This window comes from Punica granatum, chromosome 3, assembly GCF_007655135.1.
Source record: "Punica granatum isolate Tunisia-2019 chromosome 3, ASM765513v2, whole genome shotgun sequence".
Lineage (NCBI taxonomy): Eukaryota > Viridiplantae > Streptophyta > Magnoliopsida > Myrtales > Lythraceae > Punica > Punica granatum.
In genome coordinates, this window is record NC_045129.1 from 18,390,683 (window position 1) to 18,416,630 (window position 25,948).

At 34.6% G+C, this 25,948-nt stretch overlaps 1 protein-coding gene across 1 annotated transcript; it reads right to left on the reverse strand.

Moving 5' to 3' along the window:
- Nucleotides 1-14,705: 14,705 nt before the first annotated feature.
- LOC116201778 (protein ROOT HAIR DEFECTIVE 3-like) lies at nt 14,706-22,548 on the reverse strand. Its single transcript, XM_031533182.1, has 23 exons — nt 22,285-22,548; nt 21,369-21,518; nt 21,087-21,153; nt 20,904-21,006; nt 20,511-20,581; nt 20,369-20,432; nt 20,220-20,285; nt 20,058-20,105; nt 19,906-19,968; nt 19,761-19,817; nt 19,250-19,408; nt 19,098-19,166; nt 18,904-18,995; nt 18,471-18,549; nt 17,959-18,124; nt 17,439-17,563; nt 17,097-17,359; nt 16,686-16,782; nt 16,444-16,602; nt 16,006-16,110; nt 15,666-15,760; nt 15,461-15,557; nt 14,706-15,353 (listed from the first exon to the last, which is right to left on the reverse strand). The coding sequence occupies exons 1-23, from the start codon at nt 22,286-22,288 to the stop codon at nt 15,126-15,128; spliced, it is 2,427 nt and encodes an 808-aa protein (XP_031389042.1). The 5' UTR covers nt 22,289-22,548; the 3' UTR covers nt 14,706-15,125.
- Between the last annotated feature and the right edge of the window lie 3,400 nt (nt 22,549-25,948).

A 25,948-nucleotide genomic window follows, 5' to 3' on the forward strand; every position in this document is an offset into this window, starting at 1 on the left:
CAAAGTCAGCTCGGAGATAAGAGTAGAGGATGGAGAAGACCATGAGACCTTTTTTTATATAAAGAATTGATGTTAACAAGGACCAAAATGATGTGACCAAGCGGAGAGATTAAATTGATGTGACTAAGCAGAGAGATTAAATTGATGTGACTAATGACGAAATTGATATGACCAAAGATGAAATTAATATGACCAAAAACGAAATTAATGTGTCCAATAATTAAATTGATGTGACTAAGAACGAAATTGATATTATCAGGGACCAAATTGATGTGATCAGGAATCAAATTAATATAATATTTTTTCAGGGGTCTGATTGATACAACTTGCATTAGTTATGAACGAAATTGATAGTTTACTCTAATACAGTAATGTACATTCTTGTTCGTGACCTAAGAGATTTCATATTTCATTATCACTGAAGAAAATTTTCATGCCCTATTATTTTTCATTTACTCTTTTTAGGTCTATCGACAGCTCTTTTTAAGTGAAAAAGAAAAGACAGCAAGTCTTTTCTATTCCACCATTATTATGACCAAAAGGCGTATTGTTCAGGCAACTATGTTTTAGCCTCATTAGGGTCGAAGAGCTTCGACAAATACCTATCACTCACTCGCTTATTTAATCCCTCATTCAATTCAAAAGCAGCAGAAATTAGGTTATACGTACATCTTGGACTGGTTAGGGATGCAGACTTAGCTTACAGCCGGATGAAAGGTCATCTTTTGTTTCCCTTTCAATTTTTAAACGTCGTTGTCATCTTAAAGCTCCATGAATCACTGTGTGACCACAGTTAATGTTTGCTCGGGCTACCTACCTCTAAGATAGAGAGAACACAATTATCATTTTTCTTTATTTTGATAAATTGCAATTAGTATCTACTCAGTATACTAAATTTTCGCGGGGTTGATAAGTGATATGGTGTCATATCCAATTCAAGAGTATCGTCATCATTGTATATGGTAAATTGCGTATGTCGTTAATGTTGTTTTCAACTACTATATATAGCAGGTTCTGTAATTTCCAGTTGGTGAGTCCCGCTCAAAGCTTAATTCGAGGTGAGTAAATGCTCTTGGCACAAAAGGAAGAATTCACCAAATTCCAATATTAAAAACCATTTATAAATTTGTCATTCTGCTCAATTTTTTACCCAAAAAAAAAAAGTAAACTATATAAATTCAGCACATCTTACCTGAATTATAATTAATGATCAATTGATGCAATTGCCAGGGCGGTAGTTGCAAATATTTTAATTTTGAGCAGACTTTTAGATTTCCTGCTCTCGAGCTACATTAACATGCTCCATTTGGCGGTACGCCAGTTCTCATTACACATGGCAATGGGTAGAAAATAATTTTACGAGAAACGGACATGGTCGTTCTCTTGTCTGCTTGATCCCGCAGTTTCACAGGCAACTATATCTTTTTTATGACGGGATATTTTATAACTGTACATTATCTAATCTTGTATATTTATAGTGTGTTTGGTTTTAGAGTTGAGTTTAGTTTAATTTTGATTTTAATTGGGTTGTAATGATTGTATTGTTGAATTATAAGAAAAAGTGTAAAAAAGTAATAAATAGTTGAAAGAATTTAGTATTAAAAATTAAATTGAATATAATAAAGTTGTATGTGGGTTTATGTATGGGATTTACTTTTTTTACTTTGAAGAGTTAATTTTTGTTATGTAATGAGTAGAGTTAAAGTTACAGTTAAAATTTATTATGAAACCAAACGGAGCATAAGCATCGTAGAATCCCATAGATATATGTTTCCTTTCACGTAAAGGCAAGTCTGCCTTCTTATACATTCATCCATTGTAATGAAATTTTGAGCTTTCATGTTCCAAAATTATCATGGTATATCAGAGCGCCTTTATTCTGGGACTGATTAAATTTTCCTACGATTGATTCTTCAAAAACTTGATTTAGGAATGTCAGTGATTCTGAAAGGAGCCCGAAGAAGCAGATTGAAATCCCGAAAGCCATGGAGAAAGGAGATGGCTCGGGAAAACGGGTCGAAGTTCCAGCGGTGTATCATTTGACATCGTCGGATGGCCCAGGAAATCAGATCACTGCATCCAAGCTGAATAGCGACAATTACCTGAAGTGTTTTCGTGTTACAGACTACGTTAAGGGCCAAGAGCAAGCTACCTTTCATGAACGGTACTCTCCAGGAGCTGTAGGAAGATGATCCGAATCGAGAGAGGTGGGAAGTTAGCAATTACACGATCACCGCATGGATTTTCAGCACGGTGAAGGAGGATCTCCAGTCGAGTGTTGCCGATGCTATGGATGCAAAGAACCTTTGGGATGACTTAAAGGAGAGGTATTCTCAGTGAAATCAAACTCAGATATATCAAATTAAATCCAAGATATGTTTTCTCAAGCAAGAGGGACGAAATGTACGGGTTTATTATGGGAAGATGAAAACGTTGCGGCATGGAGGTTGATGAGTTTAGTACAATAAAATAGAAATCAGAATAGTTAATAAAGGGTAAGTGTAGTTCCACAATGAGTATCGGATGTGGAACATTTTAGTTTTCAAACGAAGGGATGTGCTATTATACTATACTCTTTTTTATATGGAGGCACCTATATTTGACCAGCCTTACGTCTTAATTCATTGAGATATATAATTATATAATCAAGACATACGCTTAGTGATTCTTTTATATCATTTTCACTTTGAGCATGACGAAGGCATTTAGGGTATATCATTTGAGCCAAATAGCCTCTCTATCACGTTTTACCTGAAGTAAACCGACTTTGAGCCGAAAATTGCATTATTTTCTTTCATAACCCACACAATTGAGCCTTAAACCTGGAAAAAAAAAAGTGTTCTGCCTAATTCTAGGACTAGTAGAGCATTTTCATTCTTGTTTGGTTGGGTTATTTTTGTATTCACTAAATCGGAAAGATTGAAGATGTCAGTTGATTTGGATGAAATGTTTTGTTTTGGGATGATGACATTCCTCTGCTGATTGTATGAATAGAAAGAAAAACAAAACAAGAAGAAGGAAGGCAAAACAAATGAAGAAGAAGAAATCTGGAAAGAACATAAAGAAAAAGGGAGTTTGTGCGTTTTTGAATGCTCCTAATTTGAGATTTTAGGGAAGAGGATAATTGAATGCCTACTAAGTTCTATGATTTTAACCTTTCATATCTCAAATACTTCACACGCCCTTTTTGACCATGTCCCCATTACAACCAAATGAAAGACCTTTGGATTCATGTTCTACATTTGATATAAGTAATGGAGATAAGATGAACAAGCAAGTCTATGGTAGTGCATTTTTTATGGAATTGAATTCGAGAGTAAATACATAGATCAAACACATGAGAGATGGAGTGCAAACACATGCCTTGTGAGGTTCTATTATGTTAGCATGTTAGATTTTTTTTATGAGAATATCATTTTCAAGACCCTTGAGTTGGTGTGCAATGTTTTCTTTACGAAATTCTATATTCTCTAATAACTTGACTATACCCCTTACAATTGACATGTGTTGTTCTTAGATGTCTATAGAGAGATAGATGATTTACTTTCATTAGTTTTGTTCGAGGACGGCCTAAAGCTAAGTGTGGGGCGATTTAATAAGTGCAACAATGGTCATATATTTATTGCCCCGACTTATACTTTTGGTGAGTTCTATTTTGCTTTTAGTCACATTATTCCTTATTTTAGACTTTTCATTTCTTTACTATGTCTTTTGTGTTTGTAGGTGTTAGCTGGAGTGGAATAAGAGGAAATCGTGGAAACGTATTGATTGGCAAATAACTATGGAATGTGTTGAATATAACCAGCAAATAAGGATGGAGAATGACAGTTCAACTCAATTAATTGCTGAGATTACATGCCAAGGATAGAAGAGAAGAAGAAGGAAAAATCGTTGCAAATTGGAAATGTCACGTGTGAATAATTACTTGCTTTGAGAATAAGACCATTTATGACTTCGCTAGATTGCTGCACATACATAAGAAAGTCTCTTCTACACATTTGTGGAGGGGAAAAAGGATAGGAGAGAAAAGGAGTGCTGCCTTTTTCTAGCTCTTCGAAGGCCAGATCGGAATTGGCGGTGATCAAGGCTCGAGCTTTCAAGTCCAGTTTGCCATCAACGAAGGAGCAAGCATGAGTTTTTCTTTATTTTTCTTTTCTTTGTCCTTCGATTTTAGAACCATGAGTGAGTAATTTGTTTATTCAGTAGTGGGAGGAATGAAACCATGAATTTATAATTATGAGACTCGAATCTTGTGCTTAATGGAATTTGGATTTACTATTATTTACATTTCATGATTCATCTATACTTAGATGTTCACGATTGAAAGTTTAGTTGTATAGGTGGCCAACTATTCAGCTTTGTTTGATTTATAATACTAGCTACTGATTTTAAGTCCATAATTGCTTAGTTGAGTTAGCATTAGTAGCAAATAATAGAGATGGTCAAGTTTGTATCCACTATTATGGTGAATCATGATCTAAGTTTTTATAAATTGCGCTAAGTATATTTATTGCCTTGGGTTAATATATCTTTCTAGTTCATAATGATGCTATTAAATTAACCATGCGAGTATTCGAGGGTTGGTTTAATGGTTAGGGTTTGATTGCAGGTCTTACCAGATTAAACTATTAGTAAATGAAATATAGGAAATTGGGGCGCTTGTGTGAATTCTACAATCAATCTCTTAAAGTTAGCAAATTGAGTTTTCGTCAATGATTAATCTCTAATTCATGGTGGATTTCTCATCCTTCTACTAAATCCATTTTACTCTTGGCTAAACCTTACAAAATTAGTTGCTTGCTTACATGGTGATTTGAATCATCTTCCCCCACTTTATTGTTTTCAATTCACCGTTTGTTAGAAATTTCGAATTTTGATAGCTAAATACATAGTCCTTTTGGGATCTATCTCTACTTGTTCTATCCACTAAGTTAATTTAGAGTTAAAATTAGTTTGGTACATTCGGCACGCATCAGAATGCAAGAAACCAATAAATAAAGTTCCGGGAGGTTCTGAGCCATCAAACAGGGGAGGCATTTTTCCTCTAAATTTTCACTTATTTTTAAATTTTTTTAATTTTCATTTATTTTTTATTTTACTTATAAATTATTTAGTTTTCAAATTTTTTCACTTATTTTTTATTTTATTTTAAATTTATTTCAAGTTATTTAATATTTCCGGAGTGGTTGTAATTTTCAGATTTTTTGAATGTTTTATTTCTATTTTTTATAATTAATGACTTTTATTTCAATTTTCAACTTCAATTTTTTGAATTCTCGTTAGTTTTTATTTTTTTACATTTTCTGGATTTTATTTCATTTTATTTTTATCTTTTAGGCGTTCTAGCATTTTTTTTTCTTTGAACTTTCATTAATTTTCTTTAATTTATAATCTTTAATTGTTTTGAAAAATTTTACTTTTCTTTGAATTTTGTTATAATTTTTTTAAAATTTAATTTGCAGATTTCAATTTGTTTCTTTTATGATTTTTTTTAAATCTTTCTAAATAAATTATTAATTTGTTGCAGAATGGAGGGGAAAGAGATATTTCATGTGTGTGTTCGCTCACATTAAAGTATTATATTGATCCTTAGTTTTTAATGAGAACACATGTCAGATTCTGGTCAAAAGCATAAGATGGGGACAGGATTAGGGAACGGAGAATACACATTCGCGAGATTTATTAGAAAAATACAAATCCACGTTCGATCAAACCTATCACAGTATCTTGTAGGAGAAGCATACTTCTCAAGATGAATTGCAAAATATGTTGCGGCATGTTGATTCAATGATTACATCCCAGATTGGTAGGGTCAGGTTAGATCTGAATGAAACACTAGCTGAATTAACTAGAGGAATTACCCGGCAAAGCTCTGGACAACCCACTGTTGGGCAAAACTCAATGACTAGGGGGAAAGAACCTATGTTTGATCCTAACGTAGTGCGGATCACAGTTTCTCAAGCCTAAATTTGAATTTAGACTCGAAGGGAATAGATTACGTCTAAACCTGACGAATAATACCCAAAATGACCATGATAAAAAGAGAAAATTTTCAACTTTATCAAAGAATTTTTATTCTTGAGATGTAGAGTAATAGCTTTATTTTACAATGAGATGGACTACATATATAAAGGCCTAAGACAACTAACAAGACACTAAAATAGAAAATTAGAATATAGACTCTTACTATATATAACTTCCTGAAACAAAACATGTAATTGTTCCAAAATAGGAAACTTAAAACTCTTGACACAAGCTAAAATAGGAAGTAATATATAATTCTAAATATCTTTCTATCTAAATAAGATAAATTATCCAATTAAGATTATAATATTCATAATCTATGAATCGAGACATTTCATTTTCCCTTTCCACATCACAAGAATATTTTCTTAATATATCCAAGATATGCTTCTTTGGGTTTGGGCTTGTTGATATGGATTTGAACTGAAAATCCTTCTCGTCATGATGACACCTTATCCCCCCAATCGGAGTGGTTGAGGGTTATGTTCCCGCTAGCAACATCGATCGACAAATGAGGTGGCCGGTGAAGGCTCCCTCATCCCCGATTTCGGGAATCCCAATCAAGATTCTCGAAACCCTAATTCCAGAAATCCCGATTGGGATTTTCCGTAATCGGGGGGCCACCCTACCTCCCGGATCGACTTCGCCGGCTGGTTCTATGCCCGCCGACTGGTTTTGTACCTGCCGATTAAGGGGTGGGGTGGCCAGCGGGCCTCCCCCGCTCCCACCTTTACCCCCGACTTCGATTTCTTTCTTTTTTAAATTGTATTATTATTATTATTATTATTATTATTACTATTACTACTACTACTACTACTAATTATTATTATTATAAATGATTTTGTCGGAATTTTAACAGAGCGGGCAAAGTACCTATTTCCCATAGAGGTTGGGGGGTAATGTGCAACTTTTAGAAGGCCAAGGGGCAAGCCTTTATCACCCTCAAAGCTCGAAGGGGCAAAATGTTTTTCCTCTTATCATTTTAATAGCAAAACAATATAATTTTAGAAAAATTAAGAACATTTGTTATTATTAAAATTAATCTTATTGAATAAAATTTTAAATTATAGCTAAATTTATAATAGTTCAATTAACTATTAAGTAATCTCTCACGGAAATAACTGAGCCATTTAGCTAAAATTATGCAAATTCACAAAACTTAATAATTTGAGTAAGAATAGCACAAGTAGTGAAGTCATCTGTATATAAACATATATTTATATATATATATATATATTTTTTTTATTCCCTCTTACTAAATTGTGATAGAATGGTAAAATTAAAAAATAAAATATAATCTAGTAGGTTGAATATATGTTTTATGGTCAACATATTTTTGTGAAAAGATATAATATATATATATATATATGTAGAGTGAAATAAATTGTGGTCAGTAAATTTATTATTTTAATTACTATAATATTAAAAAAATAAAAACGTATACCTCTTTATACTAGTAAATTGGTTATGAATGATAAACTCCACTAATTGTTTGCATTAAATGACCTCATAATATTATTTTACAATCAGTATCAATTCAATCTAAATTGTATTACCAATGTCATCAATTGATAAAAGAAACCATAAATTTAGTGACAGTGAAGAGAAATGGTATTATTATGGCTATTAAATTTTGAATTGTTTTAATTACGTAGATATCTTTATGTAAGTTAGTTTTGGAGTTTATATGCACGTGGTGAGGTTGTTTTGCCAATATCAATACAAACTCTTGGTTTGGGTAATCCTATCTATTAGGCAAAATATTTACAAGGTAAGGTAAGTAATTTCTTTCAATTAATTTATAATTCTAATTTAACATCTCTTTTATAACTATGTTCAATTGGCATATTCTCATCAAAGCCTAAAAAAATTGGAGCTTATTACCAAGTTCATCATGAATCAAGATTGCAAGAAACGAAGTGAATCGTGTTATTTCTCCCAAAATTAAGTAATTTTTATATTCTTTTACTTTTATTTAAATAATTTATACCTCAGAGAGGGTATGATACAATTTGATTATATATTTCTAAATCTTTTCAAAACTTAAAGTTTCCTCACTCATCCATTAAAAATAGTAATATGATAACTTATTAATGAAAGAGAATAATAAATATTTTAACTCATAGTTATTAGGATTTTACCTAAAATGGCTCATGGTTTATGCGTTTTGTCAAATCTATCATATGTTTTTTTTGTCAGCTATATCACATGGTTTACATTTTGCTTCAAATTTATCCCGTCGTTATCTTTTCCGTTGACGTGTAACGGCCGTGCTGACGTGGCGTCCACATGGCAGGTGGGGCCCACTATCTCTCCACGTATCACGTCAGCACAACCGTTAGATTTTGACAGAAAAGATAACGCCGAAATAGATTTGATGCAAAAAGTAAACCATAGGATATATCTGATAAAAAAAACATATAATAGATTTGACAAAACGGATAAACCATAAGTCATTTGGAATAAAAACCCCTAGTTATTATTGATTTTGATTTTTTTATTTTATATTCATAAATTTATTTTTTTATTATAAAATTTTGTGTATAAACATGTGCATTGCACGGATCCAAAAACCTAATATATATATATATATATATATATATAGACGATTAAATTTTTAACTTATCCTGGCAAATTAACCTCCCTTGAGCATCATTGAGCCAGCAGACAAGAAACCCATCATGGACTCTTCCAAAATTAGGATAGAGCTCCACCATGAAGATCGCTCGCACCGCCGTCGTGAAGGCTAAGGTTTCTTCAACTTTGTAAAGATGTTCGCTATTTCTTAAGACATACATGCACAGGTGGCACAGATCGATGGGTTTCTTGAATGTGAAGAAATCTTCCTAGTAATAAATTGATGAGACTGATCGAAAATGAAGGAATGTATGTGGAGGCGCGCAGAATTAATTTTGGGATTTATAAACATTTGAAGAAAAAGTCAGCGGAATGTCCCAATTAATTAATTATATATACATATATCAAATCTTTTGAGTCTGTTCACGAGACATATCGGAGGTTGACAGCGCCTATTTCTTGGATCTCCAATCATATTATAGTTTCTATTTATATATATATATATATATATACTAATATGAAAACATCCATGCCAAGACCAAGACCACAGTTTCGGGGACACCAATTTTACCCAAAGTCAAATCCCTCATAAATTTTCACCAAAAAAAAATCCCTCAGCAGCATTGATGGTTGTACCTTCCAACGTCCTTTATGTGCTATTCATTAATCAAACTATGATAGCAATGTTTATTGAGAAAAAATTATGAGAGGGTGCGTATTTGTTGCTAACAAGTAATATCTCCATACTACCATCAGGACTTGTAGGGACGATTTTTTTAATAATATTGTCAAGAATCGTGATTTTAAACCATTCTTGAAAACTATTTGGTCGCCATGTGTCAAACCACAAATTTATTCCGAAGCACTCAATCACATACAACAATACATCAATTTATAGGCATAATGAATAACTAAACAAATGTATCAAAAAATCCTAATAAATCAAGTCAAATCACAAAAAATATTCTCAACGATAACTACTCATTTTATTTTATTTTATTTTATTTTTTCGATCAAGTATTTCCTAAATAGTTGTGTCTATATCTCTAACACGATGAATTATATGATGAGAACCTATGTATGCCTTGTATAGGTTTTCTTATACACTGTTATCCGGTAATATTATTTATCACCACCTATTTTGTTAAAATTTTAGTAGCGTATTTACCAGATTTATTTCACAGACTATTTCAACAACTGAACTCAAGACCTTATGAGACCGATCAAGGTAGTTATTTCAACTATGGTTTTTTGAATTATTAGAAATGCACATTTGCTTGGTAGATAATAGAAGAAAAACAATAAAAGAGTACCAGAGAAATTTTACTGGTGAAAATCGGAACCTCATGTTAAGTTCTCGATACACACCATTTCACTTATTTCAACTAATTTTAACTCATCTATTTTTGAATTGCAGCACAAGATTCCTGGATTTTCAGATCTACTCTCTCAGTTTCTTTTCCTCCTCTCGTCCACTAGAATATCCTCGTCAGAGAAAGAGCATCGCCCACAGAGAGGGAGAAAAAAAAAAGGTAAAAAAAGAAAATTATTAGAGGAAGAAAAAGAAGAATTATAATTTTTTTTTCCAATCACGAGAAAGACATATAAGTTTAATATGAAAATAGAAAATAAAATAAAATAAAATAAACACATAAATTTTACCATGAGAATCAAATTCAATTTTTTTTTTCCGAATCAGTATCTTATAACATTATATTAAGACCTCCTTCTCATATTAAAAAGATTAAAGGAAAAGAATTGGCAAATTTGTTTTAAATGCTGAGACCCATTAAAGAGGGACAACTAACTATTGGCACCCCCACAGAGTGGAGGACAATTGCACATGAAAGAACTTAACATCCATGTTGTAAATAGAACACCCACTATTTGTCTATTAGGTAACGAGAAGAGCTGGCACCATTAAGTCGTTCTTCCCCCTCCTGGTTCTTGATGTGTATATTAATTACTCATTGACACATTTAAGTGCCACATGTATATATATATATATATATATATGTGTGTGTATTATATTATTACATAACTGCTTATCGGTTACAGGGGAAGGGAAATGAACTGGTGCAGTATGTTCCGTTAAGGAAAATTAATTGAACACGGAGGGGTATATCATTTTACTGCACCCTTTTTTTATTAAATATTTGATTTATAAGGAAGGAAATTTGCTGCAATTGGAACAAATTGTTGACTCGGAACCATGAGATCTCGAATTGTTGACTTTCTTATTTAGCTATTGCTATCCCTAAAGTCTTCTTTATATAATAAAAAAAAAAGTTAGGAGATTCACAACCTCAAAAACTCAATCTGTTAGAGTGACAAAATCAGAAGTTTTAAGATGGTAAAAGATAAAAAGAAAATTGACAAACAGCACATAAGAATCTCTTGGTCCAATACTACTCAGATGTCGATTATATACGTATGTTTTCTTTCATTGTCATACCACTTTCCGGTTGCACGTAAATGTTCATGTACCTTATTGAATTCATTTCTGACTAGTTGTTGATAACCAGGGACGAATATGAGGAAGAATATGATCGTCGAAACATGTTACACCCCATGACGCCCGTGTTTGATAGCCAATTTAATGAGCAATAGCAGAACAGACCATCAGGCGCAGCTTGTATTTATGGTTCTCACACCTCTTGTCACTCATCTTTATGTTATTGCAACATATGAATATGATGCGTTGAATAATTGCATGAAAGACAAAAATTGGAAACTGCGAAAATATATATATATATATATATATATATAATGCAATATATGCCAGGTAGGGACTGGCCTACAGGCCCAGGCCCAAAAGGCCTGAAGCACTGAGGACATACCCCCATACGCCTCAGGCCCGAAGACCTGAAGGCCTCGCACATAAACGGTCGTTGATAAGGAAACTATCACTCCATATTGTACAGTGGCCTGTGCGATGTATGCTTTACTAGCGAGGGTGGAAGAAAGGTAAGGAGAAGTAGGGCAGAAGATGAAGGGCCCCCCAGCCAAAAAAGAAGCCGAAAGCCGAGCCACACAGAAAATTATATGTTTTCCTCTAGACACCTAATTTTGGAGCGGGTATCGTTTGAATAACTTGCCGGACCAAGGAGAACTGAAGGGCAAAGAGCCAAGAGGCTTATAATTGAAAAATAAATAAATAAATAAAATAAGGTCGGAGCTGCGGGCCCTGGCCATTCTGCTCCAGTTGATATGCCATTTGCTCCTGTGTTTTGCTTTACGAGGAAAACGCAGGGTACAAACGATGTCATTAAGAATGAGGAAGATCTATATCTAGGGATATGCGATATCGACTCCCTCCCTCGATGTAAAGGAGCACCTGGCTAAATTCGAACATCCAGTAGGTTTAGAAGCCACAGCTAAACACTCGCGGAATCAAACCTAAAGGCGGTTAGGAATCTAAGTTTATTTCCAAGGCGTCACAGCACTAACCTCCTCGATTTTACTGTCTCGATCTCTCTTAATCTGGAATCCAAGTTCGGAAATCCTATTATGCTCGAGATTTTTTTTTCTTTGTTGTTTTGATAGTGCGCTTGAGAAATTAAGTATATGTCGAACACCTTTTATTGATACCCTATGCTCTGTGCTTGTCTGATTTTATTTCCCATGTTGCCTATTTAAACAAAACATAACACGACGATTAAAAAGAAAATCAATGAGATCCACACGGAGCTATGTTTGGGAGTTTTTAGGGGAGGAGAGGAGAGGAGAGGTAATCAAACAAAGGTATATTATAAGACATGTAATTCAATTTTTCCCATTAAGTACATGTACATTTCGATCAAGAATTTAACACACTATTATATAATTTAAAATTATGTGTGTAATAATTTATCGAAATCGGCAAAATACAGTTATAATGATTTTCTATTTTGTAATTCCATACGTGTCACATACTATTATAACAATTAATCTTCGTTTCATATGTAATTCTTAAGTTTAATACGGAGTAGTTTTTTAATATACTTTTATAAAAATAAATTACGTGTAAGAATTACTGCTATAAAGACTACTACATATCAAAGTTATAACAGTAGTGTATAGTATATATTTAGAAAAAAAAAAAGAAATTAGTAGTATAATAGATATAACAGTAGTATAAAGATATCATTATATATATATATATATATATATATATATTATAGTAGTATATATATACACCGTTACTGTCATTATACACACTAGTATATAAGCAGTCGTATATATATTAGGGATATACTATGACAATAGTATTATATATATTCTGCTACCATTATATATACACTATTGTTATACGTAGTATATATATTAAGACAATAGTATAATATATAGTCTTTTATGTGTTTCCATTCTTCTATTTCTCCAAATTCCCCCCAAATTGGAGGGTTAACAAACTCAACTAAATTACTCTCCCCCAATCTCCCTCCATCTCCCTTCCCCTCCCAAAAAAAAAAAATCTCCCAAACAAAGGTTTCACTCTTCCACCAAATTCTCTCCCTCCTCCTCCCTCCATTTCTCCTCTCCCAAACACACTGTGAAACGGCTTCTGGGAAAAACTGTGATGTTTGTATGGATTAATAATTTGCAAGAAATATGTAAACTAAGGCCTACAAACAGAATCCTAAGATGTTTGATGATGCTAAAGGCCCTATGTCTGGTGAGGGTGTGTTTGAGAATTGAATTTGGAAGTAGATGGAGGGAGAGTATTTCCCTTGTTTGAGAGATTTATTTGTGGGAGAGGAAAGGGAGAATGAGGGATTAGAAGGGAAATACTCCCCCTCCATTTCCCTCTATTGTTAAGAATCTCCTAACCCTCCAAATTAGATAAATATGGAGGAACTCATGTGTTATTTGCCACTACTCTCTTCTCTACACAATTCTCTTTACAATAAATTTTGTTTACCTTTTACTGTTATATGTATAGTTATATATAAATATATACATACTCTATATATACTGTACTGTTTTATATATAAATAAATATATATATATATGTTTGCATACGCCATATATATATTGTTATTTTGTTAATTAATGCAGGTATAATTCATTTTGATACCAAAAAAAAATCATGGTTCAAATGTAAAAATGGCTTTTAATATAATGAAATTATACGTAAATAACGGAAATAAAAAGAGAGAGCGTGTGGGTGATTTTTTACACCCACGGAGACGTCCCCAAACCATACTTTTTAAATTTCAACTTTTTAAAATATTTTTCTAAGAAAACATTTTCATTTATTAATGCATACCCCTGTTACTCGGAAACTACTACAATTTAATGCACACCACCTGTTACTCGACTCAATTTACTACAGGATAAGACTCTCTAAATAAAAAAATTCCTTCATTTACAAAATTCAAATCTTAGACCTTACTTAAGTAAAAGATGAGCCAAATCACGTGAACTACTTACAAAAGCAAATGCCTCCCCAATTTTCTTTCTTATTCCTTACATTTGGGGTGTAAGATTTCCTCTTCAATCTACTTCGGGAGCATAACTTTCCTTTTAAAAGTTCAGGGAGTGAATTACTCATAAGGAAAATTTCGGGGAGTACCAATGATATTTCAGGAAATGAACCATTTATTTATTATTTGCCTCTTTTATTTCTGATTTCTTCCAATAAACTCTCAGAAACAATTTAAGTGCAGTGATGAGACACCACAGGGTAAATGGGTCCTGATGGATTGCTGCAGACAACATAGACGTAGCCCACAAAAAAATGCTGGAAGTCGAAAACTGGAGTCTCGCTCACCTCGTGTTTTCACCGAACAATAAAAAATCAGCGAATCACAACTACTAATTGTGATAAAAATTCCACCTTGTGATCAATCCAGATCAAACGCTGGAATCGACCCGATCCTTAGCGTCCAGATTTTTCCAGCTCATCTGCGTTAATGTCCTTCCCCAGTATACCAACATCAACCTGCTCCAACTTGCCCCTTTCAATGCCAACACCAGCTAAAACCATTTTTTCTTTTTCTGCTTTCTGCTTTCTGCTTTCTGCATTGAATGAAATCAGTGAAGCTTGGAATCCTCAGATTCCTGCTCTGTCCCCTCAAAGACTGCACGTGCTCGATATTCACAAGAAAGCTTGACTACCAAAACAATCACAACTCGATCTTGAGACCTTACCAATGCAAAGGCATTAGAAAATACAAAACCCGATGCGAATCCAGTACCCTCAGCAGCTATCAAGGAAAGAAACGAAGGAATCGGAACTGTAATTCCTCAAGCATTAAATTATACTCCATCTGCTGATCCAGCAGACTGGGAGTGGTACGATGCCCTACATGAAAATAAAGGGGAGGACAAAGGGAAACAAAATGGCGCTTTTCTCCCGCTCAGAACACAACTCACCCATAGCCGGCACTTACTCAAAAACCGATGCCTTAAGGGGAAAATAAACACTCTGTGACAATCAATCTCAAAAAAGAATTGGAATTTCCCTAAAAGATGGATGTGGTATATTTAATCAGCATGGATCGGGTATAATTGAAGGATCAGCAACCTGTTCTTGTCCTGCTTTACTCTTCTTTCCTGGAGCTTGAATAGTCGGTTCCATTTTCAGTTGTCACCTCTGATGAAGAAGCAGAAGATAGACCGCTATTGGCGCCTTGGAAGCCATTTGATTCTAGAGCAGGGTTTCTCTCATGATTGTTTGCTCTGGGCACCTGCCCTTCCTCCGCCAATTTTCTGACAAGGTTCATCACAGTGGGAAGGAATTTCGTGGACAAGGATATAAGCCCAGGTAGCTGCGGAGCATAACATTTCAATCACATTTATCACCCAAAAATATATCAAGCGAAATGCACAATTTATATTAGATGTGATATATTAAAAAGTAAAAAGACAAACTTACAGCGCCATTGCGAAATTCACCCGAGATATCCAGCTGTACCCAGAGGGCTTTGACAAGTAGAAATCCAACAAAGATGACTCCAAGGTAAAGAGGGTTTCTGCAATAAATACATGTTAGAATGTCTCCCAGGAAAAAAAGAAAAAGGAGAGAAGAAAAAGATATTAAGAGAAAATATATGGATTGAAGTTAGATGTAAGAAGGGTACCTCAAAAGTGTCATAAACTCATTGAAGCCGAGGACGACCAAAGCAACGATTGCCCATGGAGGCGGAAGCCAATTGTTATTACGTCGGTTAGCTTCCTAAAGTCCATCAATATATGTTAATTTTTGACATATAGACAACAGATTATGCAGTACTCTTGAACTGAGTTTTTGAATCCTGAATATCCAGCTGACTAGTTAATTCTTTGTAACGTACTTTATTTTTCTGACAAATACCGTCAATGCAATAGAATATCAAACCACAATCTAATTTTCTTTAACAGATCAAAAAATAAAGTGTGTGACACGGGAATTTCTGTAAAAGGTTCAGAAAAGGATCATGCCTGAGCAGAAATAGCCTGGGTTACACTATACTCTGTCTCAGCCTTAAATTGCCTCCACAAAGACTTGCACTGGACAGGTGTGATTAATGTTTTTGAAGATGGAACCTGCATAAGGAACAAATTACATTTAAATAACAGAAATGTTAGACACCAAATCATTATGAAAATTGGAGAAATATTCAAAATTCAATCTCTTCTTAAAAAACAGTATATAAATATACATATAGGTAAGTTGGAAAAAGGAAAAGGTTGCTTTCAGTTGCACTTGACATGTAGTGGATAATAAAACAATTTTGTTAACAACATATAAAGACTTCATTTTCTTTATTTTTCAAGAGAAATTGTAAATATCCCTAGATACACATGGTAAACCTAAGAGAATAAAATTTGTAAGCCACCCCTCAGTTGAAGGATAATATTCAGCAAAAGACAAATTACCTTTTCCCAAGTGCTTGAGGCTAATGGATCAGTTGTGGTAATGCTCCGATTGGAAGTAGTACTCTTTGTGTCCACAAGAGCTAAAGACAGAGTATTCTCTATATTATCAGCCTCATCGTCCAAACGAACAGCAGCCATTACAGACAGCAACTTCAGAGACTGCAGAGAATGAGTATGTGGTCCTCAGAAAAATTCAACATAAAGGCAAGGCTAAACAATTAATATATGATAGTGAATCATACTGCAGAGCGAGCTGTTTTGGTAATTGCCCGAATATCTTCCTTCCCTGTCCAAACCCTTGGCATGGAATCAGGATCTCGGCTGAATAATGTTGCAAACCTGATACAGTAGCAAAAGGAAGAACTCAACATGCAGTAAAAGACATAAAACTAGGCTCTATTTGGCTCCACAAATTAGTAAAAGCTGTCCAGTTTTCAGTCTCTCTTTTTGCAAAGCAAAGGAATATGAAAAACAAAAATATGGTGGATTGCACCCCCAAGAGAACATGTTGGATCGTATGATGTCTTGTAAAGAGCAATCTATTAAATTTGCCCCCAATAGAAAAATTATAATTTGAAAACTTCTTTCCCATTTTGCAAAACCAAAAGAGGCCTAATCGTCTGACCCATATACCCATATCTCACAAATCCCACCTGTCTTTCATGCGGATCAAGACCCTTCCAGCTTCTTCCCTTGCCTTTGCTTCAACAATACCTCGAGCGAAATCCATTAAACTGGTAAGCATTTTCTCCTTCGTTTCTTCGTCCATGTCAAAACCTGAGAGGGCACTTGAAAACCCAGAAACTGCCAATTCAGTCTCTCGCTGAAGAAGCTTCCTTATTGCAGGCCATGTTCCGCTGTTAGCTTCATCCAGAAGAGCTTCCACAGGTCCGGATAATGCCTCATTTAGTTTTCCCTGGAACATATCACCGTCATGTGTGTTTAGTAGGCAAAAGAAAGTATCAAGAACGAAACTAGAAATTTCCCTGCAATACCTCATATGTTTTAGTAACTTCCGAGAGCTTGGCAGTACGGACTGAAGTAATATGGGCATCAATATCACGCCGAAGCTTATCTCTTACTTTAGATGTGTCCCATTCCACTTGTTTGATAACAGCGTCTGTGGATGCAAAAGGCAAGAAAATCACTAACTTTCCTGAAGTAGATGTCCTTGGAAAATATGCCACAATCATAAAGTCTATTGTAGGTTAAGTTAAATAAAGCTTTAGAGAACTTGATAGCCACTTTAATTTGGAAAAAATCCTTCTTGTATAACACTTATCGTGATCATTTTGTTTTCTTAATGGTTGAAAGTTTATTGTATTTCATATTCATTCTATAATCTATTCTTTTAGAAAGCTTGCATTCAGATACTTCTCTATATCAAATTTCAGCGTTTTCAAATGCAGAAGCTTCTCCAGCAGTTTAGGAAATGTTAAGCACTTCAATATCGTATAACATCATACTAAAATGTGAAAACAAGCAAGATGGAAAACAATAAATGTAGTACTGTACCTGCACATCCTTCATCAAACAAAGCCATGTAAGTCTGGGTACTACTGCTAGCAGCTGAAGAAAAAGCTTCTCCTCCATTTAAAGCCTTATCAAATGCTTCCTTGAATTTGTCAAGAGTTCCAGACCTTATATGTCCCAGCATAGCTTGGAAAGCAGGTTGAACAAGCTGAAATATCAAGAGGAAGACCAGAAAAGGCAGAATATCAATCCGTTGAGAAATGGGAAGCAAAATTCGTTCTGCTCACTAGCACACACAATATGTTCACAAATTTAAAAGTCAAAGTAGCTCTCTTGCAACGATGCCTAAAGAAAGTTGGCCTGCAAATTTTTTATCAAGGTAGAAACAGTGAAGCCAATCAGCTGGACCTCAATAAAAGTGTTCCTCATTGACAACTAAATCATCTACAGAGAAAAACCTTTGCTACAGTAATAAAATAAGTCGCAACAATAAAGTTATCACAGAAATGGTAATATTAAGACAAGGCACCAAGAGATAGTCAAGAAATTCTTACCTGCAGCAATTTTTCTTCAAGCTGCTTCTGCTTGGCTGTTCTGACACCTTCGTCAAAAAATGTTGCTTCTGTCTCATACCTATCAAGAAAGTAAGGCAAGAGGATTCAACCTCTACAATTTCTTAACCCTACAACAAAAAATTCATATTTCTTCCATTTCATGAATGATGTTTGTTACAAGTTTAGTCGCTCAAAATTCCCTCTTTTTTCCTCGAAAGTGAAATTTACTTATCTCTGCAATCAGCACAATGCCTCTTTAAAAAATTATATTCTCAGCCGAGCCAATGATTTTCTGGCAATTTCTATGGTGCAACATAATCATCTTTTCCTTGTGTTGGTCTAAATCTTCTGAATTTTTTTATTTTTTTTTTGGATAAATAAATCTTCTGAATTTTCAACCAAAAAAAATATAGAATGCTATGAATTTCTTTACCCTGACAGACAAGTCCCCATAATTGAACTAAGCTTCTGTCCAAATCCAGCAACTGGTCCTGCTTGTACAGCCTCTTCCAACAGACACCATTCCTGTTGACATTTAGAGGAAAGGTAATTTAGTCCATAAGGAACCAGAGGTATGTCTATTATTTCATAAATATTGAAGAACTTTATTAGGAGATAAGAAGATACCTCATTTGCCACAAAGCTTGAGAACTTTTCATGGGCAATTTCTTCGCAGCGTACTGTTGCCACCATAACCTTAAGATTGATGGGAAGTCAAAGATGAGAAGGTACTCAACTGTATCAGAAAATGAGCATCGTCAATAAGAGCTGGGTCTTGCCTTGTGCGCAGGCAAATCAAGATCCTTATTCTCCTTGATGACTTTCCAGATCTGCTGAGCACTAAAAGAAAATCCCGAGGCAGGAACGACACCCCTTCGATCTCCAGCAAGCCCACCAGGCGCAATGGAATGAAAGAACCGCTGTCTTAAGTTTGCCGCCTTTTATATGAAACAATGTGGAATAAGTAAGAACCAATGACGAAGTAAAATCATTTATTCTGAATCCTCAGCAAGACTAGAAATATTAAAACACAGGCAATAAAGGAAAAACCTTATCTGCTAGAAAAGTTTAATCATTGAGCATCAATCATGAATCTAAAAAACACCAAATTCTAAACATTAAGGTGAAAAAAAATAATAAAAGCAATGACTAAGAATCCACAAGTGATTCTATTGATTAAAGAATTCAATTGATTTAAGCGTGCTGTGTAATTCCAAGGCACGACAAAAAAAAAAAAAAAACAGAATTGCTTCCTTCATTTCCTGTTCTGCATTCACAACCTAAGTATACCTGCTCTTTAAATTGCTCCTCCTTTTCTTCATAACTGGAAAGAGCGACGACTTCAACCTGGATGTTTAATCAGAACAGAACCATGAATCCTCCAGTGTACGAAAAATGCAAAAAATGCATAGATGCTTATAGAAAAGATAATTACATTAAAAAATTCACTTAGAGGAGTCTCTTTATGCGCTTCTGGCTTAGGAACAGAGTCCCATATCTGCATAAGGAAAGGAAAAGAATTAAAAGAACAAAAGAGAAGAACGATATAATCCGTTAAGTGGGAAAAAATTTACCAAATGCTTTTACCTTCTGAACATCTTCTCTTAGAACGGGTTCTAAATTCTCCAATGGGGTCTGAACAGAAATGAAGATGAAGGCAAAGGTCAAAATGCAAGTAGTATGCAAGCTATACAACTATAGTAGTAAGATATGCATAGCACATAAGATGAAAAGATGGAAAATAAATACCCTAGTTTTATCGCGTATAACAAACATCAAAGTTGTCTTCCGGGGACTAAACAACCGCATCATGACCTGTGGGCAGATTCCACAAAGAAGATAAGCTCCGATGAAACATAGGCGACTTGCAATCCTTCCCTATGGCAATTAACTAGTACCTGGAAGACAGTTTTCAGAAGGGGCTTGTTTGCAGCTTGCTCTCGACCAATATCGTGACACCACCTTAATAAACAGAAAATCTTCAGAAAAAGAAACAACTTGTACTTAAGAGCACTTTCCTAAAGCCAATAAAATACTAACATGTTTATTAGCACTATATCTGAGACAGCAAGAGCAAAGAGGGCACTTTGCTTTTCAAAAGCAGTATCATCCTGTGTCAAGAGAGAGATTAATCAGAAAGATCAAAGAAATGATAACACAATATAAATTAGAGAAACTACTTCCTAAATAAATAGAAAGGCTGTGAAATTTGTGACACACGATTAATTATTTTTTCACCTTGGACAAACAACAAATTTATCTTTTTTGTATGGAAAAAAAAAGGTCTTCCCAGTTTACAAGTATTATTATTAAATAATAAACTGAAAAGAAATTTTATGGGATTAAAAAGTGTTTTGCTCTATCACGCAGTGAATCAAGTTAATAACTATGACCATAGACATATTTACAGAAGTGATTGGCTAAGAGAAGTACCTCTCCTCGTTCTCTTCCATCAGTACCCTCCAAGTCCATTACCAGAGTACACGGTTCGATGCCAGCACATCTTGCCAACCAAATACCTTTAGTGGTTTGAGACCTAAAATAGAATAGCCAATAATCAGTCCTCACAGTCTTGGTTATGGATGAAAGCAAATGTAGGATAGGAAGGATACATGCCTTCCTTTAAAAGCATCCATCTCCCTGAAGTTGGTACCAAATAAATGGTTTAGTAGTGTGCTTTTCCCTGCCCAGAAACAATAAACAATGTGAAGAGCATACTATTATATCTCTAACGCAGAAGTACTTGAAAGAAAATCTGGGAGCAACTAGATAGAAGATTTCATATTGTATAGTACATTCGTTCCATCTGACGTTCAATAATATGTTAAGAAAGTCATGATTAGGAAGGAAGAAACCTATGAATGCTAACTAGTTTGCGTATGGAAAGAAGACACATACCACTACTCTGCGGGCCCATGATAGAGACAACTGCATAGGAGAGTCCACACTCCCCTAACTTCACCTCCTTGATGAAATTTTCAAGTCCAGCAGCGTTGAACGCACCATCTCCATCAATGAGCTGGGTGGAACAGCATTCACTGCCTTTCTCTGAGAAGAGAATGCAAGAGTCAGGATGCAGAATGAAAGAGCCAGTATGCTAAGTAGACAATTCACATTGAAAGCAGCCATCTTTAGGAAAGGGTTCACCAACCATAGAGTAAAAGTTCACACTGAATGCTCTGCTCTGGTCAATAACAGAACTTATTCCGAAGTTTCAGAAACAAAGTGCACCATTCAATTTCTGCTAGTTTCAAGTTTTAGATTCCATGATCATCAAAAGCTAGATCCTAATCACTTCATACATAACTATTGCAATAAAAATCCCTTTCCCACACGAGAGATTATGAAAACCAACAAAAAAATGATATCTGCCCTTTTTTTCTGCCAACTTCGAAATCATAGTGAACCAACCAATCAGAACCGATAATAGGCCTGAACCCGAATTTTATAGAGGACAAGAGATTAATCATGTATTTAGATATCCCTTCCCCATCTCGATTGTGTCACATTGTCCATCAAGGAGATCACATATCAATTCTATTCGAAGGTGTGGCTCACTTGAAACAGACAGGATCAAGGAGACGTTTCAACTGCAGAGAAACTATGCAACGCAACACAAGACAAAAGTGAAAGGGGGCGTTACAGGAAGAAAATCACCCGAAACTTCCATAAGAAATTAAATGCAAATGGAGAGACATATTTGAGATCGACGTAGCTGTAACGATTCATGATGCCATTAAGACTCCATCCAGCATATATAAATTCACGATCGATATGGATCCGAGAAATGAAAATGGGGATTGGAGAGGTATACCCATTTGGCCCGATGGAACCCCAATAGATTCGGCAGCTCGGAGAGGAGCTTAGATCGATCTGGGAAAGTGAATGGGGGGGCAGTGCAGGATCGCAAAGGCGAGACGCTCGGTTGGTGGGTCGGTGTAAAAGGTGGTGCTTGACTATTTAAAAAGGGGCGCAGAGGTTTTCAGAGAGGAAGAAGATGCTACCATTAGAGTTGGAACAGGTATCGTGCGTGGCGAGCAGCTTGTCTCCACCGATCAAGAATAAAGCAAAAAGTGGGCATTTCAAAATTGAATGGAAAAAGAGAGAGAAAAGGGGTGGGTGAGACGAGCGAGAAAAACTTGAAAAAGGCCAAATGCACTGGCTGCCTTTGAAAAATTAGTGTGATTTTAGAATTATAATTTTGATTTTAACTCAAAATTACTACACAATAAAAATAACATTTTTCAAATTAAATTTATAATACCATCTCATTTGTCTTTTTTCACAATCAAAATCAAAATCAAAATCAAAATCATGATTTTAAAATCACACTAACAAATCAAACGCAGCCTAATTCTCTCTCTCGGTTTTTTTGTTTTTACGGTAGACCAGGTAGAAAAAATCATTCCAAGAATAACATAACAATACCACATTATGTTGGGTTTGATTTTAAAGTTAAGTAGAGTTGAGTTTTGATTTTAATTGGGTTGTAATAATTGTGTTGTTTAATTATGAGAAAACACGTCAAAAAATAATGAATAGTTGAGAGAAAGTAACGATTGTATTGTTGAATTGAAAATAAGTAGACTTAAGTGAAGTAGAGTTAAAATTAAAAATAAAATTAAGGTACATTTACTTTTTATGATAGAAAATTAGGAAATCAACATTTATAAAAATATAATTAATACGGATAAAAAAATATTGCTAGTTTCACAAGGCTTATAGAAAGGTAGAAGAGAAAAAATTCAAAATTTCTTATCCGTGAAATTAGATTACAAGATCTACTAGATGAATAAGAGTGGATAAAGTGTACTTGAAACTTTCAAAGTAAACGATCGAGCGCCCCGCACATAATGCCTCTACAAGTATTCACATCGACTTCCTCGATGACTCTTTGAGATCACCGGTACTAGCGGCCGACGCTCGAAGAAAACACCAATGCCTTACACAGCTAGTATACTAATGGACCTATTCAAGTGGGACGTTCCGATCTGAATATTCATACACATACACACATGCGTACATATGCATACACATACAAAGGCTCACCTATACTTATTACTTGCATGATATGCCCTTCAAAACCTTTCTAGCCATTCTCCATTGCTTATATATATAAATGCAATGGGGTTTGGCAATTTGCATGGACATGCCACATGTTAAACAACATGGGGGTCAACGACAAATGGCCGTGACATGGCCATCAAAATGGCTATGCATGTTCCTTTTTGTGGCTCTTTATGGAGATGCCAAGTGGCCTCCATTTCGAGCCACCGTGTATCATTGTTTCGTGTATAAATCTTGTCTATTAAATCTAATAAGTCTGGTTCAATTAATCGCAAATTCAATCTCATTAAGTGTCCAATTAATCAGTCGCACATTAACTCGTTTAATCTCTATTAAATGATTTTATTATTTCTAAATTATCTAGTTGATTTAATCATTGTATGTGACCATGTAGGTTCCTAATTACTACATGGACAGTAATTTCAAAATCTCCATTTCAACATTATAAACAGTGAGCCGCATCTAATAATGCATCACTTCTACTCAAGTAATCGGATAGTCAATTTCTCGACGAGCATTGTGACATACGTTACTGTACAGTATAATTCCTTTATTCTCTATATCTCTATTGAGCCCAAGGTATGGTTGATGTCATCTTTGTTCGGCTAAATCTCTCTTTCTTGATACCGAGTAAGTATATAAGAACAAATGAGCTCGATATCCCTATATCGACTCATTTGGATACCATTTTTAGACTCTACCCACTAAGTGGCTGTGAAATATCACTCTCGTTAAGTATGTGGGACAAATTCTATCTTGATCACTGACATTCATCTCCATGCTCTGTGGCATTACCCAATAACTGTATTTATAACCAGCATGTTACGGTAGCGTTTAATAGTATCAAGGTATACGACATTACATGTAGGAAACCATGGTGACCTCAAATCAAAATACCACTGCATCATAATCACTATGAGAACTACTAATGACAGTTATATAACGGCTCATGTAATAGTCTCATGGTGGGCCAGTCTAATACATATTACTCGTAATATATACTTGTGGTGTGACTCGATGTCTCCACATCCATGACCTGCGAAACTTAGTCATCAATCGACACCTACAATGGTCTTACCGCATTATTACTGTCATAATTAACAATAATACTTCAACTATGGACATTTAAGAATAGTGCTCATTAATTATAAGATCTCACAATTAAGTCACACTTGATGCCTATTGAACCAACCATTCCAAGGACATTATTGTGTAAAATAATATTTAGCGCAATCCACACAATAACGGAAATGCCTCGTATTATAAAAAAATACATGTTATATTACAGAACTGATGACAGATTGCCTCTAAGGCATAAATTAATTCCCAACAAATATAATAAAAATTATATGTTATAGTGAAGATATATTACGAGCATAACAATTATAAGCGAAAGTGAAAGAAAAGAACATCATATTAATTAGCAATTTTTACTCTTACTCTTATGAAAATACAAACAACACATATATTAAAAGATAATAATATATACAAAGAATTGAATTGAAGTATAGATAATTTATGAAAAATAAAGTTATACAGTCCCCTAGAACATAGATTTTTAATATATAAATAATAAATTAACATCTCAGAAAGCTCGATCGCCATTATGCCCTGTCTTATCAATTAAAAAATTTTGAAGTAGACCAGAGAGAATCCCCCAACAAAAAGAAGAGTGGGTCATTCGCTTGAGAATTGAGTGGTAGTCCCATGAACCTCAAAGAATGATACGTAAAATCAATTTTGCAATCTTTTTATTTATAGGATGTTTAAAATATTGAACTTAGAAAAGTCACATCTCTCAAGGAGTTCTATTCAGTAATCGAGAAAACTTCTTGATATCATAAATACATTGAATGTAGAAAATGTCTTCTTGATATTCTACTTACATAGATTATAGATAATGTACTTACAAAATCTAGAACAAATAAATAAGTTTCTGATTTAGAATTAAATTCTCCAAGCAGTCGAAACGACGATCAATCGTGAGCTGAAAGTTTGCTAATGGAGCTCTCACAATATTGCTGCTCAGTTTATATATATATTATAAATAGATTTTCTTATTAAAAATAATATTTTTCAATTTGTGCGAACTTGAATTTCGTCTCGGTTGGACCCTCATGCATGCGCATTGACCGCACGGCTTGGGATTATCCACCTTCCCAGGGAATGCATGATATATACGCGTGAGAAGGAGTCGCCACTACCTGTTTACGACCAAGAGGTCGAGGGCCGGTGAGTTGCCAAGGTCTAGGGGGTAAGGAATACACCTAGTTCGCTAAGGCATATGGTCTTGCAGAACCAGGAGTTCCGAGTTCAAGTGTTACGTTACGTGCGGGCATATATCCTGCATGCCCTATCGGTATTCTAGTTTGTCTAAGGTTTGCTTTTTTAATTTGTTTATCGCTTGATTA

What these genes read in the sequence shown, in the direction of transcription:
- LOC116201778 (XM_031533182.1), bottom strand. An exon ending in CCCAGGCTATTTCTGCTCAG is followed by an intron (nt 15,761 to 16,005) that starts GCATGATCCTTT and finishes GATGGACTTTAG; the next exon opens with GAAGCTAACCGACGTAATAA. An exon ending in GTGAATTTCGCAATGGCGCT is followed by an intron (nt 15,354 to 15,460) that starts GTAAGTTTGTCT and finishes TATGCTCCGCAG; the next exon opens with CTACCTGGGCTTATATCCTT.